This window comes from Acomys minous (assembly GCF_964271855.1).
Source record: "Acomys minous genome assembly, chromosome: 2".
Classification (NCBI taxonomy): domain Eukaryota; kingdom Metazoa; phylum Chordata; class Mammalia; order Rodentia; family Muridae; genus Acomys; species Acomys minous.
The window spans coordinates 25,991,870-26,009,118 of record NC_140484.1 but is presented as its reverse complement, the minus strand read 5'-3'; the positions used below and the strand labels follow the sequence as shown (position 1 = coordinate 26,009,118).

At 41.7% G+C, this 17,249-nt stretch overlaps 1 protein-coding gene across 1 annotated transcript in view; it reads left to right on the top strand.

Annotated features, from left to right (window-relative positions):
• Positions 1-16,762, top strand: part of FAS (Fas cell surface death receptor) — a 30,187-nt gene extending 13,425 nt beyond the window's left edge. Inside the window, exons 2-9 of the mRNA XM_084749978.1 lie at positions 1,512-1,665; positions 9,699-9,836; positions 11,086-11,194; positions 13,195-13,256; positions 13,409-13,471; positions 13,936-13,997; positions 15,258-15,291; positions 15,966-16,762. Coding sequence (XP_084606104.1) covers positions 1,512-1,665; positions 9,699-9,836; positions 11,086-11,194; positions 13,195-13,256; positions 13,409-13,471; positions 13,936-13,997; positions 15,258-15,291; positions 15,966-16,297 — 954 coding nt within the window. The 3' untranslated portion in view covers positions 16,298-16,762. The remainder of the gene's footprint in view (positions 1-1,511; positions 1,666-9,698; positions 9,837-11,085; positions 11,195-13,194; positions 13,257-13,408; positions 13,472-13,935; positions 13,998-15,257; positions 15,292-15,965) is intronic.
• The last annotated feature ends 487 nt before the right edge of the window (positions 16,763-17,249 follow it).

The following is a 17,249-nucleotide window of genomic DNA, read 5'->3' as shown; positions in this document are numbered from 1 at the left end:
TGGGAACTTACCTATTTTCCATTAATAGTTCATTATATTTATATTTGTTATCAGAACTTGGCTTAACATATGTCTGTTGGGGTTGAATTGGCAATACTTTGGGGGTGATGCCAGCAGACTTAGGCTTAATTCTTCTCATCTTTGTAAAACTTACCATACATAGTTCTTTACACATAATTATGGAAACATAGAAAGTCAGTTGTATTCTGTTAGTATTCCATGTTAAGCCCACACTCATTTCTGAGTCCAAGGAAAAAAGCACTATCCTGGGACTGGAAAACTTTAAAGACATACTAGCTGTGCTGTTTGCTAGTAAGAAACTTCAGACAAGTCAAGTATTTTCTGATATTTTGGTGCCACTTTTCCCTATTAGAAGCCTGGATGTCAAAGATACATCCTAAAATATATCTATCCCAGGAGAAAATGTGGTCACTTCATCACTTCTTCCCTTCTTCTCAGAAAGTGGTTCCATGGTACCCCACGACCTGAAGGGGTCATAGACGTTACTGATGAAGAAAAGCCTGAGAGGGACTTGGGAGCTTCTGTGGCCATGACTGTAGAACATTAAACTCTCTTGGCTCAAAACACCAATAAAGTTAACCACACAAACAGCTCCCACCCCTCCATGTGCCAGGAAAATGTGGGAAATGTTCATGAGAAAAACCAAATTCAAAGGCAGTAGCCAAAAGAATTGATGATTGATAATGTTCTCTATAATCATGTGTAAAAGGAGTGGCATACACTTATCTATGTTTAAGAGGATGTTCCAGTCAGTGTTCCATTGCTGTGAACAGACGCCATGACCATGACAGCTCTTATAAAGGCAAGCGTTTGGTTTAGGCTGACTTACAGTGTCAGAGGGTTAGTCCACTGGCATCATGGCAGCATGCAGGCAATCCTGGCGATGGAGAAGTAACTGGGAATTCTATACCTGGAAACTCGCACAGCAGGAAGAGTGACACTGGGCCTGTCTTGGGCTTCTGAAACCTCAAAGCCCACTTCCAGGGGCACACTTTCTCCAAATAATCCTTTCAAAAAGTGCTACTCCCTGGCACTGTTTTTTTTTTTTACCATGTTTATCTTCATGATTAACTTTTAATGATAGAAAATACTAGTCTCGTTAACAGGTGAGGGGAGTACAGCACAGAAAAAGTTAGTCAGTCACTATTGGTGGCAGAAACTAGGTTTCCAATGCTGCTTTGAGTTTGCTTTTCCCTCTATTTTGTTATTGGAACTTCACATTAATAGTAACAATAGTAATACCACCACGTACAGAGAACATTTTTCCTAAGTACCAGGCATTGTGCCGAGAGCTTCAAATGCAGGGTTCCATTTAGAAAAAGCATACAGTTGGTCCTGCTGGACCTTAGGGTGCCCCCTCTCCCAGCAATCATCAGCATGCTTCGGCTTAACCTGTACACAGATGCAGTCACTCTGGGCAAGTGACACATATTTCCCACATTGCTTGGTTTGGAAATCACTCTGATCCATATTATGATTTTCTTTTCCAGGTGTTTGCTGGATCCCAGTTAAGTGTTGGGACCCAAGAGATTGGGAACACCTCCCAGGGACTGGAGTTGAGGAGAGGTGTTCGTGAAACTGACACACACTGCTCAGAAGGATTGTATCCTGGGGGCAACTTTTGCTGTCAACCATGCCAACCTGGTAGGTCACGTGGGATATCCAGAGATGAGCGTGAGAATCAGGCTGAGGGACTCTGATGTCCTATACGTGAGTGTGTTGGGTAGTTATACAGCTATTGGCTGTCCTATAGTGTATAGCATTACAAAGAAGGGGGAAAAGACTATATATAAACTTATTTTCCAAACACTAATTGTTTTATCATCTGTATCATATTTGTCTGGAGTGCTTATGAAGAACCATAATTTACAGATGACATAAATGCCTGAAATAGGAAGATCTGTCTATTTAGCTTGATTTTTCACGAGCTAAGGAAAACTCATTTGTGAGGATTAAAAAGCCTAAGTCAGGGCTGGAGAGATAGCTCAGCAGTTAAGAGCATTGGCTGCTCTCCCAGAGGACCTGGGTTTAATTCTCAGCACCCACATGGCAGCTCTCAACTGTCTGTAACTTGAAGATCCGACACCTTCATACAAATATACATGCAAGCAAAACACAAGTGCACACAAAATAAAAATAAATTATTATTTTAAAAACACCTAAGTCATCTCAGAGCTAACCTGGGTGTGCCTGACTAATTCTGGGGTTCGCTCAGCAAGGCACTTCCACCCTCAGAGGTGTGCCTCAGCTCCTCTCTTCAGCCTGTCTCTAAAGCTCTCTTCCTGGCACTGAAGCCTGCAAAAATACATTTGCATTTTTCAGCTGAATAACCAGATGAAGTAAAAAAGCAATGAACAGCAACCAACAGTTTTTCCAAAATCGGTATTTTGAAATGCAAATCAATTTTAGTTTGGAACTGAAGTGCCAGCATCAGCGAATGAGAGGCCAAGGAAACTGTTATTCTGTAAGTTTAGTTTCCACTTTGGTGTTGACAACAGTTACATACAAATGTAGACCATGCAATTGGGAGGATAGGAAGTTGACCCAAGCCAGGCATGGTGGCGCATGCCTGTAATACCAGAACTTGGGGAGGCAGAGGCAGGTGGATTGCAATATGAGTTCGAGGCCAGCCTGGTCTACAAAGCGAGTCTGGGACATCAAGGCTACACAGAGAAACCCTGTCTCGGAAGACAAAACAACCAACAACAACAACAGCAAAAAAAGGTTGACTCAATGGCATATAAGACTGCAGGTTACTGGAACTATCCAGAGATCCCCAAAAGACTTCTATAGGTTTTATCATTGGCTTCAAAAGCACAAAGCAGACCCAGGTCATGCACAAATGAAGCCTCCAAGGGTCCTGTCCAGATTTTACTAAGCCTAGCAGAACACTTTCACTCGTGATACAACCCACTAGTGCCTAAGTTCCTACAGTTACTCTTTTCCAAACAGGAATTGGGAATTGTCTACTGGCTTTTTTAAAAAGTTGCTAAAGACAATCGACTTGTCCTATGAGTTGAAATCTGTGTTTATAGTTTGAAATTTTGGACTTATATGTTTACATTTTAAAGTGCAAGATGAAACAAAGATGATGTATTTTGTATATTAAAGTGTCCAAAATTTCTGTCTGTACTTTTACTCTAACTTTATCTTGTTTGCACTTTAAGAGGGAATAGCATGTTTGGTGTTTAGATATGTGAGTTCTCACACCACTGTGGGAAGTAGGTGGTGCAAACTTTTAAGAAGGAAAATGGAACAAGTTTTAACAATGTTTTCACTTGCTGACTCGTGATGTCAGCAAGTAAATATAGAAAAATGTCTTAAAAGATTGTGTGTGTGCCATTTCATTTTGATACCCAACAACATAGGATTTTGCATGTAAATTCTGGAGTAATCAAAGGCTGGAATACTTGGTATCAATGAAAGCCTAAGTGCATCAGCATTTTCCATATGTCTCTAAATCAATCCTTAGTACGTGTTTCTTTTAGCAATTGCTAACTGGCATTCCGGCCGTGTTAGAGGTTGTTCTTGGCCACCTCACTACTGTGTTTCAGCTGCCGTTCAACACACACCTGATACTCTCTCCACCTTGATTCTCTCTAGCTGAAGTTTAGGCTTACACGTATTCAAGTTAGTTTCAAATCTGTTTATAGCATCAATGATTTGAAAGATCGATGTAACTTTAATGACGATATAAGTCAGTGAAGAGCAAATATTGGGAAGTGATGAGTTTTATCTTTAAGAAACGCAGGCTGACTATTTTGGAGATGTTCAGGAATTCGTAGACCGTTGGCGTGGTTCTGCTTTCTTCTCATAAGAAAGAAGGGGAGTGGGAGAAGTGGGTGGAGGGAAGGCAAATGGAAACTGTGGGTGATGCATTTTGGATGTGACTTAAGTGGAAAGAGTCTATGGCTTATCTCTGTGTCAAATGATTGAAATGCTTGTCTAGAGACTCTTTAAAATGAAAATAAATGTAGACTTTTTCAGTGATTGCAGATGTGAACTGATGTTTTTGATTGATTAAAATGCACTGTATACTTATACTGAAGTGTTCTTATTGAAATAGATTCTTCTCTCATACAATACACCCCAACCACAGTTTTTGCTCTCTCCATTACTCTTATCTCCAGTCTTCCCCAGATGCACTCCCCCACCTCTTCCCTTCAGAAAAGAGCAGGCCTTCAAGAGACAACCACCAAACAGGACAAAATAACACACTACAAGGCAAGGCAAAAGCCCTCCACTGAAGCTGGACAAGGCAACCCAATAGGAGGAAGACAATCCCAAGAGCAGGCAAAAGACTCAAGAGACACACCTGCTCCCACTGTTAGGAATCTCATAAAAACACCAAGCTAACAGCCATAACATACGCACAGACCTGGTGCAGACTCATGCAGGCTCCATGCTTGTCTCCTCCATGTCTGTGAGCCCACAAGAGCCCTGCTTAGTTGATTCAGGAGGCCACATTCCCCTGATGTCCACCATCTCCTGACTCCTCCAGTCTTTATTCTCCCTCTTCTGTGAGGTTCTCCGAGCTCCAAGGAGAGGGATTAAATGAAGACTTCCAATTTTCTCTCTCTCTCTCTCTCTCTCTCTCTCTCTCTCTCTCTCTCTCTCTCTCTCTCTCTTTCTCTGCATGATGTTTGGCTGTGGGTCTCTGTACCTGCTTCCATCTGCTTCCAAAGGGAGTCTCTTTGATGACAACTGGGCAAGGCACCAATCTATGAGCAGAACAGAATACCTTTAGGAATCATTTTGTTGATTTTTGTTTGTTTGTTTGTTTGTTTGTTTTACCTATTCTGTTTGGTTCTACCCTATTTCTCTGGGCTGTCTAGTCTCTGATTCTTGGCCATCTAGGCAGTGTAAGGCATGGGCTCCCTCTCATGGAGTAGGTCTCAAGTTAAACCAGACATTGGCTGGCTTCTCCCACAATTTGTGTGCCACCATTGTCCCAGCACATCTTGCAGGCAGGATGCATACATGTAAGTGGAGGTTTTCACGCTTGGGTTGGTGTCCAGGTTTCTCTTTCAGTAGCCTGCAGAGTAGTTTCCTGCACCAAAGAGACTAGAACGTAAGGGTGAAGGCCCCATGCAGGTACCAGTTTAACCAGCTCAGTGAGCTGCACAGATGTTGCTCTTGGTAATGGGGCCCCCACCGTCAGGTTTTGGAGAATGACCTCTGTCTTAGCATCAGCCTATTGAGGAACCTAACGTAGGACCCCGTCAGCCAACAACTCAACTGTATACAATCCAGTGCCACCACTGGAAGCCTTGCCTGGCTTGAAAAGGTAGCCAGCTCGGACTCTGTATCCTTTATTACTTAGAGTCTTCCCCCTCATAGATTCCAGGAAGTCTCCATTGCACTAGATTTCCATACCACCCCCCCAAATATCCACCAATTCCACTCCTCTCCCACTACTCTGTCCTTCCATTTCCTCCCACCCTCAATCTGACCCCCCTTGCTCCCACCCCAACTCATCCCAGCACACCTGCAAAAGCTATTCTAATCCCCTTCCCAGGATCCACGTGTTTTCCCCAGAGGCCTCCTCTTTACTGTCTCTGGGTCTGTGAGTTGTATGCAGCTTGATTATCATTTAATTAACAACTAATATCCACTTATACGTGAATACATACAATATTTGTCTTTCTGGGTCTGGGGTATCTCACTCAGGATGAATTTTTCTAGTTCCATGCATTTGCCTGCAAATTTCATGATATCATGGGCATTTTTAACAGCTGGGTAATATTCCACTGTGTAAATGCATCACATATTTTTATTACATCTAGGTTGTTAAAATAAAGCTTCAATGAACATAAGTGAGCAAGTACCCTTGCGGTAGGATGGAACATGACATAAGAGTGATATAGCTGGATCTTAAAGTTGGTAGGCTTCCAATTTTCTGAAGAACTGCCATATTGATCTCAATAGTGGCTGTACAAGTTTGCACTCCCACCAGCAATGGAAGAGTGTTTCCCCTATCTCATCAGCATGTGCTGTAACTTTTGTTATTGATTTTAGCCATCCTGACAGGTAGAAGATGGAATCTCAAAGTAGTTTTGATTTGCATTTCCCTGATGGCTACAGATGTAGAACATTTCTTTAAATCTTCCTCAGTCATTTGAGATTCTTCTGTTGAGAATTCTCTTTTTAGATCTTCTTAAATTGGATTATTTGGGTTTTTGTGATATATAGTTTCTTAAGTTCTTTATGTATTTTGGATAGTAGACCTCTCTCTGATGTGGCATTGGTGATAATATTTTCCCATTCTAATCGTTGCTGTTTTGTACGATTGATAGTGTACTTTGTCTTACAGAAGCTTTTTAGTTTCATCAGGTCCCATTTATGATGTTTTTTTATCCATTAAGATATGCTGTATACATAGACAGATATTTCAAAACAATAAATAAAAATTAAATACTTGAAAAGTCCTCATCACATTTTGATCTAATAGGATGAATCCAACAGTACATTTCATATATGTATATATTATATATATATACACATATAATACATTTATCTATTGCATATATGTGTGTATATATGGTGTATATGTTTATGGTGTATTGTACGCATAGGAACATGGCAAAATAAGACAATAAAAATATGTCAAAGTAGTTGCTGTATAGGTGCTTTTAATAATTTCCCACCTTTTCCAGATTTTCTGCAATAAGCATATGTATGGTTATCAGACAATGATGCATTTTGAAATCCTATGTTCAAGGAAACAACCTTTTAATTTTTTGTTTTAGTACATTTAGATTGTGTACTTTAGAGGAAAGAATCTATGGTTTATTGTATCCATACAAAGCTAAGCATATTCCACAAATTCGCTCATTAGATATTTCAGTTCATTTACACACAGCATCATATGCCACCTGCAGGCAGTACAGTGCTTCTTCTGCCCTGTCCCCTTTAAGGTACTAGTGCTATTAAGGCTGGATAGCTCTGATGTGCTATTTTAATTTCGCTCTAGATTCTCATGGTTTACTTTTTAAAACAGACTTGGTTTTGTTTACTAAAAGATAGTAAATATTGTGTTTCTTGAACAAGACTGCTGAGGTAAGTCACGAGTCATGGGCTGGGAAACACAGCATTGATTACATTTGCTGGTTTGCGCATGTTGAACAGATTTGACTACACTGGTCTTTTATAATTATTTACACCATTAATGACTAGAGTTAATTGTTTGTTCCACATTAATGACTAGATTTGCTAATAATGCATTTCTGCTACACTTCCCTGTATATGTTTCAGCCCTTTTCTTTGCGTGCACTACCACTGACACTAGTTTTCCACTGCACTTCCTGCCACTTAGCATCTCTGTAAAGGCCTTTGTTTTGTCTTCCTTCCAGCTGGATTTCCGTCAGTGCTTATAAATCCCTTAGCACACAATAGGCATGTAATAAACACTTGTTAAATACGTGACCTTTCCAGAAGGCATTGTTCTGTAATGCTTAGTTGTAGAAATAGAATGACTTCCTTTAATAAATCAAAGCAAAGATGAATATAATTTCAAATGGTTTGCAATAATAACAAACAAATAATAAGCAAACTTTATTAGAAATACATTTGTGTTTGTCTACAAAAATGAACTGTGTTCCTGAGCAGAAAACAAATAGAAAAGGGAGAGAAGAAAAACTGTGACTATTTGGTGGCATGTGCATTGGTTCTGATGGTAAGGACAGAGAAGCATTGGTCATTTGCATGAAAAACCCCAGGCTCACAGACACTAAGCACTCTGTTAAAGATTTCACAGCTACTAAATTTTTGATCAATGTTTCTAAACTGCAGAAGGATGCAGGGTTTTTGCATCACCAGGATGAGCGACATGACGAGGATTTGCGGACTTGGAAATTTAAAACAAGAATCAGTACAAATTGAGTTTGTTTGATAATCGCAGTGGCCAAGGACAGCCATCTCCACCGGCTAGTTTCTCCTTCCCTTCAGAGAAATGCATTTGGTCACTCTAACTGACCCTTTCCTCATGTGTTTCTGTGGCTAACTGTTCTCCTCCTTTTTGAGACAGGATTTCTCTGTGTAGCCCTGGCTGTCCTAGAACTCTCTCTGTAGACCAGGCTGGCCTCAGACTCACCGAGATCCACCTGCCTCTGCCTCCTGAGTGCTGGGATTAAAGGTGTGCACCACCAGTTTAATTATCCTACTTTTATAAGAATATTGTTTGTCCTTTTGTTGGGAAGGTTTCCTTCCTTCCTTGCTTGCTTGCTTTCTCTCTCCCCCTCCCCATTAATTTTTATTGGTTCTTTGTGAATTTCACATGTTGCATCCCAATCCCACTCCTCACCTTTTCACCTCATACCTGCCCTCCACCCTCCACCTTTGCAACCTCCCCCACAACAGAGAAAGAAAATCTCACTGTAGAAACTGTAGCAATTCACAGTGTGTTCACAGCATTCTCTTTCGTCCACACTTCTTTGTTGCAATTGTTCATTGAAATGACTCTTTGTTCTGGTAGGAGGCCTCTGGCTTCCACTCTATCAATACTGGGACCTCACTGGGCCTTTTCCTGGATATCCTGTTGTTGCCCTGTGTCATGGAGATCTTTTAGTTTTATATCTGTAGTACCAGCCCTTTCACGCACTCCAGCAGTTCACTGATGGGGTAGATGTTAGGGTGGATCAATTCAAAGCCCTGGATCTGGACCTAAAAGGTATTGGAGATGGTCAGCCTACCAGCTCACATGCTCTCATGCCCTCAGGGACAGCTTACCCGCAAGCCCTACAACCAGGAACATGGCTAGTTCTCCCACTCTCTGATCTGCCATAGATGGTAAAGGACAAGGGAAGGAAAGAGGGTGCCTCTCTCTCTTTTCTGACTCAACTACAACCCCCACATCCAGGGTCAGCTCTCCTGTACTGGCCAGGTAAAGTTCAGGGCCTGCTCTCCTGAGTGCTGCAGCAGGTGGGGGGGGCGGTGCAGGGCTGGCATAGTACTTCTGCTCTCAAGACAATAGGGCCTCTCCCTCACCCATGCTGCCACCCAACAGACAAGAGGCAGGTCTAGCTCTTCCATGCTCACACCCTCAGGTCTGGCATCCCTGTACCCCTGCCATTAGGGTCAGTTCTACTATGCTGCCCAGGTGAGGTGCAAAGCCTGCTCCCCCTGAGTACTGCCCATGTGAGAGACAGGACCAGCTCTCCTGTTCTCATGACCCCATCAGGAACAACTCTCCCATCCACCTCTGGTCTCGAGGGCAAAAGGGAGAGGAGTTGCTCTTTCCCTTGACAATGCCCCCACACGCAGACAAGAGGCAAGGCTGGCTCTGACACACTCATAGCCTCAGAGCCGGGTCACCTGTCACCCCCATATCCTGAGTCAGTTCTACTGTGCTGCCCATACTTGGTGCAGGGCTTGGTCTTTTGAGTGCTGCAGCTGGTGAAGGGCAGGGACAGCTCTCCTGCTCTTATGGCCCCAGGGTCAGGTCTCCTGCCTGCGGTAGGTGGTGAGGTGTGAGAGGAGTGGAGGGTATTTCTCTTGATGAGATTTTCCCCCCAATAGCTATTTGTCTTTCCCATTGTATTTGCATATAATCAGCCTAACACGCATCCCCTGATTTTACTATTCTTTACTGTCATCCTTGTATCCTTTCCGTGCTGTTGCATGGCGACTGGCCCCAGCTCCAGAAATTCAATTTCTTTTTATTTTTTTCCCCATGATAGGTGAATGGAAAGTTTCTGACTGCACATTCAATGAGGGTAAACCAAGCTGCCGTCCGTGCACAGAAGGGAAGGAGTACATGGACGGGAAACATTATTCTGATAAGTGCAGAAGATGTGGACTCTGTGATGGAGGGCATGGTGTGTATCTAAGAAAGTGATTTTAAAAGGCTGATCCAGGTCCTCCATGTAGAACCATACATGATACAACTTGAGACTGGGGCCTACTCTGGTACCCTGCTGGCATACAGGAAGGAGCAGAGTGAGGCTCACTGGGTAATGCGCAGCCATATCATAAGGTAGTAGTCACTTTTGAAGGTCTTCTCAGCAAGTCTTCCAGATGGAGACAAAGGCCTAAATAACTGCAATCCAAGCCACCCACAGAAGCTATCTTTTTTTTTTTCCTACACATAGTTAAATGTGTCTGTGGTTCTTGTTTATGGCTATACAAAGAAAACCAAGATGTGGCGAGGATGTCCCCTCATCTTTGGGGATCGTATCTGTTATCATCATTCTGCCCTAAGGACCTGAATTTTTGTAGCTATCTCAACTTATTCTCAAGGCCAGGATGAATAAAAAAAAATAACAGAAAGAACTGATATTAAGAAAACTCTGAGCATCACATTTTAAGATTCTTTCTTCCTTTTTAAAGACAGGGTTTCTCTGTGTAGCCTTGGCTGTACTGGACTCTCTTTGTAGACCAGGCTGGCTTCGAACTCACAGCGATCTGCCTGCCTCTGTCTCCCTGAGCCTGGGATTACAGGCGTGCGCCACTGTGCCTGGCTAGAACCCCTCTCCCCTTTACAGGCAAAAGGCTCTTATATTAGACTATAAAGAAATGATGCAGAACCCTGGCTATCCATTAGAGCTGCGCAAGGAACTGTTGAAATCCTAATGCTTAAGTATCAGCTCAGCGTTAAATCAGAACCTCTAAGGTTAGGCTTATCGTGCAACATTTCAACATGGTAACATGATGATGATGATGATGATGATGATGATGATGGCGATGAAGATGAAGATGATGTTGATGAAGATGATGATGATAACAGCAACAATGACAATAATGGTTCCCAGGTTATGTGTTTAAGGTTCAAGGCTTTCAGTTAAAGGAATGGGAGAGCCACCTAAGCAACGGTGGAGAGTGTCTGCCTTTCTGGGTTATCCATCCACTAACAGCTCTACTAAATGGTTGCTGGTCCTTTCAAGGTGGTACTACCTTTTTTTGTTAGTAAACATTGCTATTAAAGGTGTGATAGTGAAACAGTTGATAATATGCCGTAGATCTCTAAAAAAAAAAAAAAAAAGAAATCCATACAGCCCCTGGCCATTATTTTCACAGTGTATTTTTAACTAGCTGCTACAATGAAAACTTCATAAACTGCCTTTTTAGGTTTAGAAGTGGAAACAAACTGCACCCGGACCCAGAATACCAAGTGCAAATGCAAGGAAAACTTCTATTGCAATGCATCTGTCTGTGAACACTGTGAACAATGCATCTCGTAAGTTTTAGTATTCAGTGCTTAAAACACTAGCCGCAATGGGGAGATCCTGCCTTTCTAGGGAAGAGCCACACTGGAATGAGAGTTAGGAACTAAGTTCTAGCCTTGTCTCTACTCCATTTGCTCAGTTACCACCAGTCAGCACCGAACATCACTGAGCACTTTCCAGTCTCTGAACATTACCAACATCATCCTGTTCAAGGGATACTGCTGGGTGCTTACATGTGTGATGGCAGACACATGAATGTCATCAAGGTTTTGGTCCTAGGGGCAAAGAGAGCACAACAACAACAAAACAAACAAACAGACAAACAAACAACCCCAATGTTTGCATGTCAACACTTTATGATGTATGGCAAGCATAAGACATTTGTTCTCAGCACAGGGCAAGGTATGCAGGAAGACCTTTTGACTCTATATGAAAGGTGGGAATCCTGAGGAGGAAAGAAACAGCATTATTAGCAGGTAAAAGTGGATGGGAAGTGTGTCCAGGCAGAGAATAACTACTTTAAAGAGGTGTAAGATGCTCCCACGTCAGCCGGAGGATAGAAAAGCTTGGGAGGACTTTGCCTTGATGCTAACAGGCTTGCTTGAGAGTCAGACCTACACATCTTGGTTCACTTGTCTGCTGATTACTTGGGCTAGTTTGAGCATACCACTTAACCTGTCTGAACTTCAGTTTTCTCACTCATCAAATGGGAAAGAATATTTAATTAGCTTCACACACCTGCCATATGGAGATCAAATTAGGTACTGCGTGGTGCAAGCATAGCTTTTTGCAAAGGGGGCGGTATACGTCAGTGGTAGAACACTTGCCCAGCATGCGCAAGGTCTTGGGTTCAATTCCCAGCACTGAAAGAAAAGTAGCTTTTGTTTTGTAAGAGGCTGCTTTTGTATAGAATGCTTAGGGCTGCTATTTCTCTGTCTTCCTCAAACCTGTAACTCATTTTTGTAACCTCCTGGGCATTCATCTAATAGGTGTGAAAAACAGAGATATGGTGCTTTACATCTTACACATTAGGAAAACATTTGTATCGCTATCTTTGCTCTCCTCTCCAGCCCCAAGCGTCTGAGAAGGCTGAGAGGCCAGGTATGGACTGTTGGGAGGTAGCTGGCTTAGTCAAGTAATAACACAATTATAGGTTGGTATGCTTTTTGCTCAGGATTTAATTTCCTTCTTGCTGGTACTCTTTGAGGTAGATAGTGTCATTATCCCCATGCTGTCAGTGAGGTGACAGGCTCCTCGAGGTTGGCTGCTTTCTCACACTCACCTGCTGAGGCTTCAGGAAGAAGTGGGTTGTGAGCTGTCAGAGTTCGGCTAGCTGAAGAAAATGCCACAAGTGACACTTGACTGTCCTGATTACTCTCTGCAGGGGCCCTGGGCAACATCCTAGGCAGTGGCTACCTTCAGGCTATTTTAATGGTTTATAAGACTTTTTTTGAAATTGCTCTTGGTAAGTTATATTTTAAAAGCACAGCCATTTGAAGCTCTTGTATCTTAAGAATTCAAGTTATTACCAATTGAAAGTTTATGTTTGCCTATCCCTTTCTTTTTTTATATCAGTAGCTTATTACTTTTAAAAAAATATTAATATTAAGATTTGCATTTTGATTTTTTTTTAAATCAAATGGGGATGCGGGGATAGGCATGTGACTGCAGTGCTGGGGAGGCCAGAAGATGCTGTTGGAGGCCCTAGAGCTGGAGTTACAGGTGACTGTCAGCTGCTTGCTGTGGGTTCTGGGAACTGAACACTGCTCTTTTCCACAGGCAGTCAGCACACTTAACCACTGACCCATTTCTCCAGTCCCTATATCTTAAAGCAGACTATCATTTTCCAACCAAACACCCCATCACAATTCTTAGCCTGTACCGTATTTGACAGCAAACAAGTACCAGAGAGGAAAGGACAAATAAGACAAACCATAGCGTATAATGTACGTTGAAAGACGGGTAAGTCATCCACCAATACCTTCCGATTGTCTTCTGCCTTTTCCCCCAGGTGTGAACATGGAATCCTTGAACCATGCACAAAAACCAGCAATACCAAATGCAAGGAGAAAGGTAATCATTTGTTTTTATGACTCCGTTTCTTTCTCGTCCCCATCATCACATGTCAGAATAAGAGCTCATTGGTGTATTATTGACTGAAAGAAAAGAACTCTGCTTTATCTTAAAAACTGTGTAACTTCATATAAAACATCCAATATCCCTAGATTCCAGAACTCATCTCCTGTGGTTGTTGATCGTCCCCCTTTTCTTGGTAATAATACTGTATGGTAAGTCCTCAATCTGTTTGAACTGTAGCTTGAAGTGATATGAGAAATAGCCGCTGAAAAAAACACAGAAAGCCAGGCAGAGTGTCATGGTAGCACATGGTGACTCCGACCTCTGTGCCTGCCCTCCCCGCAACAAACTGTTTGCTTTAATGTGTATACAATTTTTCTGTTTATTTACTTCTTAAAATTACTTCCTCTTATTTTGTGTCTTTAACTTCAAATCTATGACAGCATGTTTTGTTCAGACATTACTTAATAAAAAGTCAGTAGCTAAAGGAGAGCTGGGTGCCATGGCAGTCATTCTGGAAAGGCACCTCAAAGCCAACTTAAAGTGGCTCAGAATCTTCTACGCTTTGCTTCTTTGTTGGAAACAAGAAACTGTCTTGTCAATCCAGTTCTCTTTGTGTAAGGATTTCCTATCAGAATGACATTTGAGGCTAACAGAAATCCTTTCGATCTTTCAGTGTTGTGGAAAAAGTACTATAAAAGATGTCATGATGATCCTGAATCTGGAATCTTGAATCCTGTGAGTATGCAAATATGCATCATCTTTATTAAAAACAAAAAACCTAAACACTTCCGCCACCACCACGACCACCACCACCACCACAAATAACAACAAATTAGCACTTTCTTTAAAACTAATATGTGTTTGTCCATGCACAGGTTAGAATAACACTAATAATGAATTAACACACCACACACAGCTAATTTGTTATTTTCTGTGAGGTGCTACACAAAAGTATCCACCTCTTCTAGTCATTTGAGGTTAGACGGAGGTGGATCTGACCTGTCCACTCCTTTTTCTAATAGCATAGCATCCCCACTATCTGCTGAGCAGCACAGTAAAGCCAGGGAGTGGAAAGGAACATGGAATTGCTGCTCAAGACTCTTTTAGCAGAGTTTAACAAGGGAAGAAGTTGTTTTCTGACCCCCTCCTGGCCAAGAAGAGCGCTCTAAACCACCTGCAGATTTAATCCAGCTGTATGCACATGTTGTCCTCAGCACTTAAAGTGGATATTTGTCAAGGTTGCTGTCAGTCTGCTGGCTGCTTCCACAGAATGACGTTAGACTGTGTTATCACAGCACTCATGCACAAAAGCATTATTGTGGTTGAGGGAGATGATTATGGGGCGTTATCTAAGATTAAAGCTATGCACTGAAGTTAGCTTGTAAAAAATCTGGTTATGTGGGGGGAGTCCAAAGCATAGCTGGATTGGTTGCATTATTTTCTCAAAGGTGGATTAAATGTAAGGAAACAGGTTGAATAGATAGTTTTAAATAGTCTCAAAATATATTATTAACTTGGTTGGAAAAAGTTGTATTTCTGAAGGTAGGATTGAATTACATGAGGTATTTCCAGAATAAAATAAATCCTTACAAAGTTTTATACAGACGCCTTAAGGACATACATATGAAGGAAGCCTACCGGTGTGAGCTGGAAAAGGAATACGCAAAGTGCAGGGTTTCCCCTTGCAGTTTTCACAGAAGTGCCATTGACCAAAGCATGGGACTCGGATTCCAAATCCAAGTAAAGACTTTGCCCTTCAACCCCACTTAACACCCATAGTATGGTTCTCTGCGGCTGGCCATGGAGCTAAGGCTTGGTGCATCCAACACAGGAGGCTGCAACCATTCCGAATTAAAATGGAACGGCTGAAGGAACTCATCTTTACCACAAAGTCTGGTTTCCTAATTATGTGTATCTAACAGGCAGTCATGTAATAATTCCTTCTGAATTTAGAAAGAATTAAATGATACTACTATGTGTTCTTCTCTCTTTTAGTCTTCCCAGGAAACTGTGCCAATAAATGTATCAGGTAAGTCGTTCTATTACTTTTTTTCCCAGAAGTGACTTTCTTTAGCCTAAATCAGAACGGATGCTAAGATTTTTTAGAGGGAAATGTCTACATTTCAGTGACACTTTAAGCTTTCCTGTTATTTGAACTGTTGCTTCTTTCAAAAGCTTAAATTTATAACAGTCTTAATTTAAAATAAGTATATTATGAGAGGTTTGAGAACAAATTCCTTCATAGTCGGTTAGCTGTATCCCAGGACTCCTTGTAAATTGATGCCCACGTCAAGTGGAATCATAAACTCTACACATGTTCTCACCACTGCAAAAACATGTCCAGCTCTCTTTGGTCTTGTCCACTGACCTGAGACTCAGAGACAGAATGAACTGACCCTCTTAGGTGTGTGGGTCTGCTCATCAAGTCTCTGGAGGTCATTAGAGGTGATCTTTTTTTTAAGCTTCTGATTTCATAAGTGATATAAGAAGGACATAAAGATGCCACGTATCATGTTCAGCTCAGAGAGTAAACTATAGAAGTTGCAGCAAGCTTGGGTGCACAACTCAAGCTTCCTCTGTTTTACACCTACAGGGCTCACCTGTACTCTGAATTTTAAGGTGAGAAATAAACGTGGCTGCAGTAATGGGACTCTCACTTAGAAAGACATTTCCAGAGACCTGTTTTCTGTTTTTTTTTTTCAGATGTTGACTTGAGTATACACATCCCGAGTATTGCTGAGCAAATGACAATAAATGAAGTTAAAAAATTTGCTCGGGTGAATAAGATTCCTGAAGTGAAGATAGATGAGATCAAGAACGACCATATGCGAGATACAGCTGAGCAAAAGATACAGCTACTTCGGTCCTGGTATCAATCTCACGGGAAGAAGGATGCATACCGTGCTTTAATTAAAGGTCTCAAAGAAGCCAACTGCTCCAGTGTTGTGGAAGGAATTCGGACCATGATCCAGGAGGATCCTGAAAACTCAGGTTCAGACATCAGAAATGAAAGCGAAAGACAAAATCTCGGGTGAGAACTACCTCAGCTCCAGTTTTGAGGAAAGAGAGGAGAGAGGAGAGGGTCTACCATCGATGACGGGCGCAATATGAAAGCCCTACTTTAGCGCCATGGGTGACTCTTGGTGTGTCCTCTTTGCCTGCAAATGATAGCTGGTGCCCAGGAAAGGTAAAATGACCAGCAGGTTGCAGAGATGGCTTTTGTTATACTCTGCAGGTCTGAGACACGCCATCTGCTCCATCTACAGCTGCTTTGTTATTTTTACACTCAGACCTCATGAAAGCTGTATTGAATGTGAACTGGGATCTGCGGTGTTTGTGTTTATATTCATCGTATGCTGTGAACTGAGGCGCCTTATAAACGGAAACAAACACTTGCAGTTACCTAAACACCTTTCACTGGTGGACAATTCTTTTCCTCTCTATGGAAATGTATAATAGGGGAAGTCATTTTTTTTAAATTAAAGCATCATTTTTTTGCATTTCTAGATCTCTGTTGTCTTGCTTGCCATTTTAATGATCTTTACTCTAAGACTGCTTAAACAAATTGTTAAAGCTTGCTTTGAACTTTTATGAGGAAATTCCTTTGTAAAGCCTTTTAAACCATTCGTTCCATGGCCGTTACTGACAAGAATACTCTCAAACAGTATACAGTTATTTATCAAACACACTAGAGGCACTGAAATACTGGTAACAAATGTTAAGGGGTGAGGGTTGCTGTTGCTGTTGTTGTTTGGTAAGTGAGCTAAAAATAGAAAGTCCAAATACTCTAGCTAATTGGTGATCACTAGGCCTTCTCTCTCTCTCTCTCTCTCTCTCTCTCTCTCTCTCTCTCTCTCTCTCTCTCTCTCTCTCTCCAAGAAGTTCTTAAAATGTATTGATTCCTTTCTATTTTTAAGAATATCATCTGAACTCATATATTCCATTAAACAATAGCTTTTATGTCAAAATTAAATGTAGCTGAAGCTA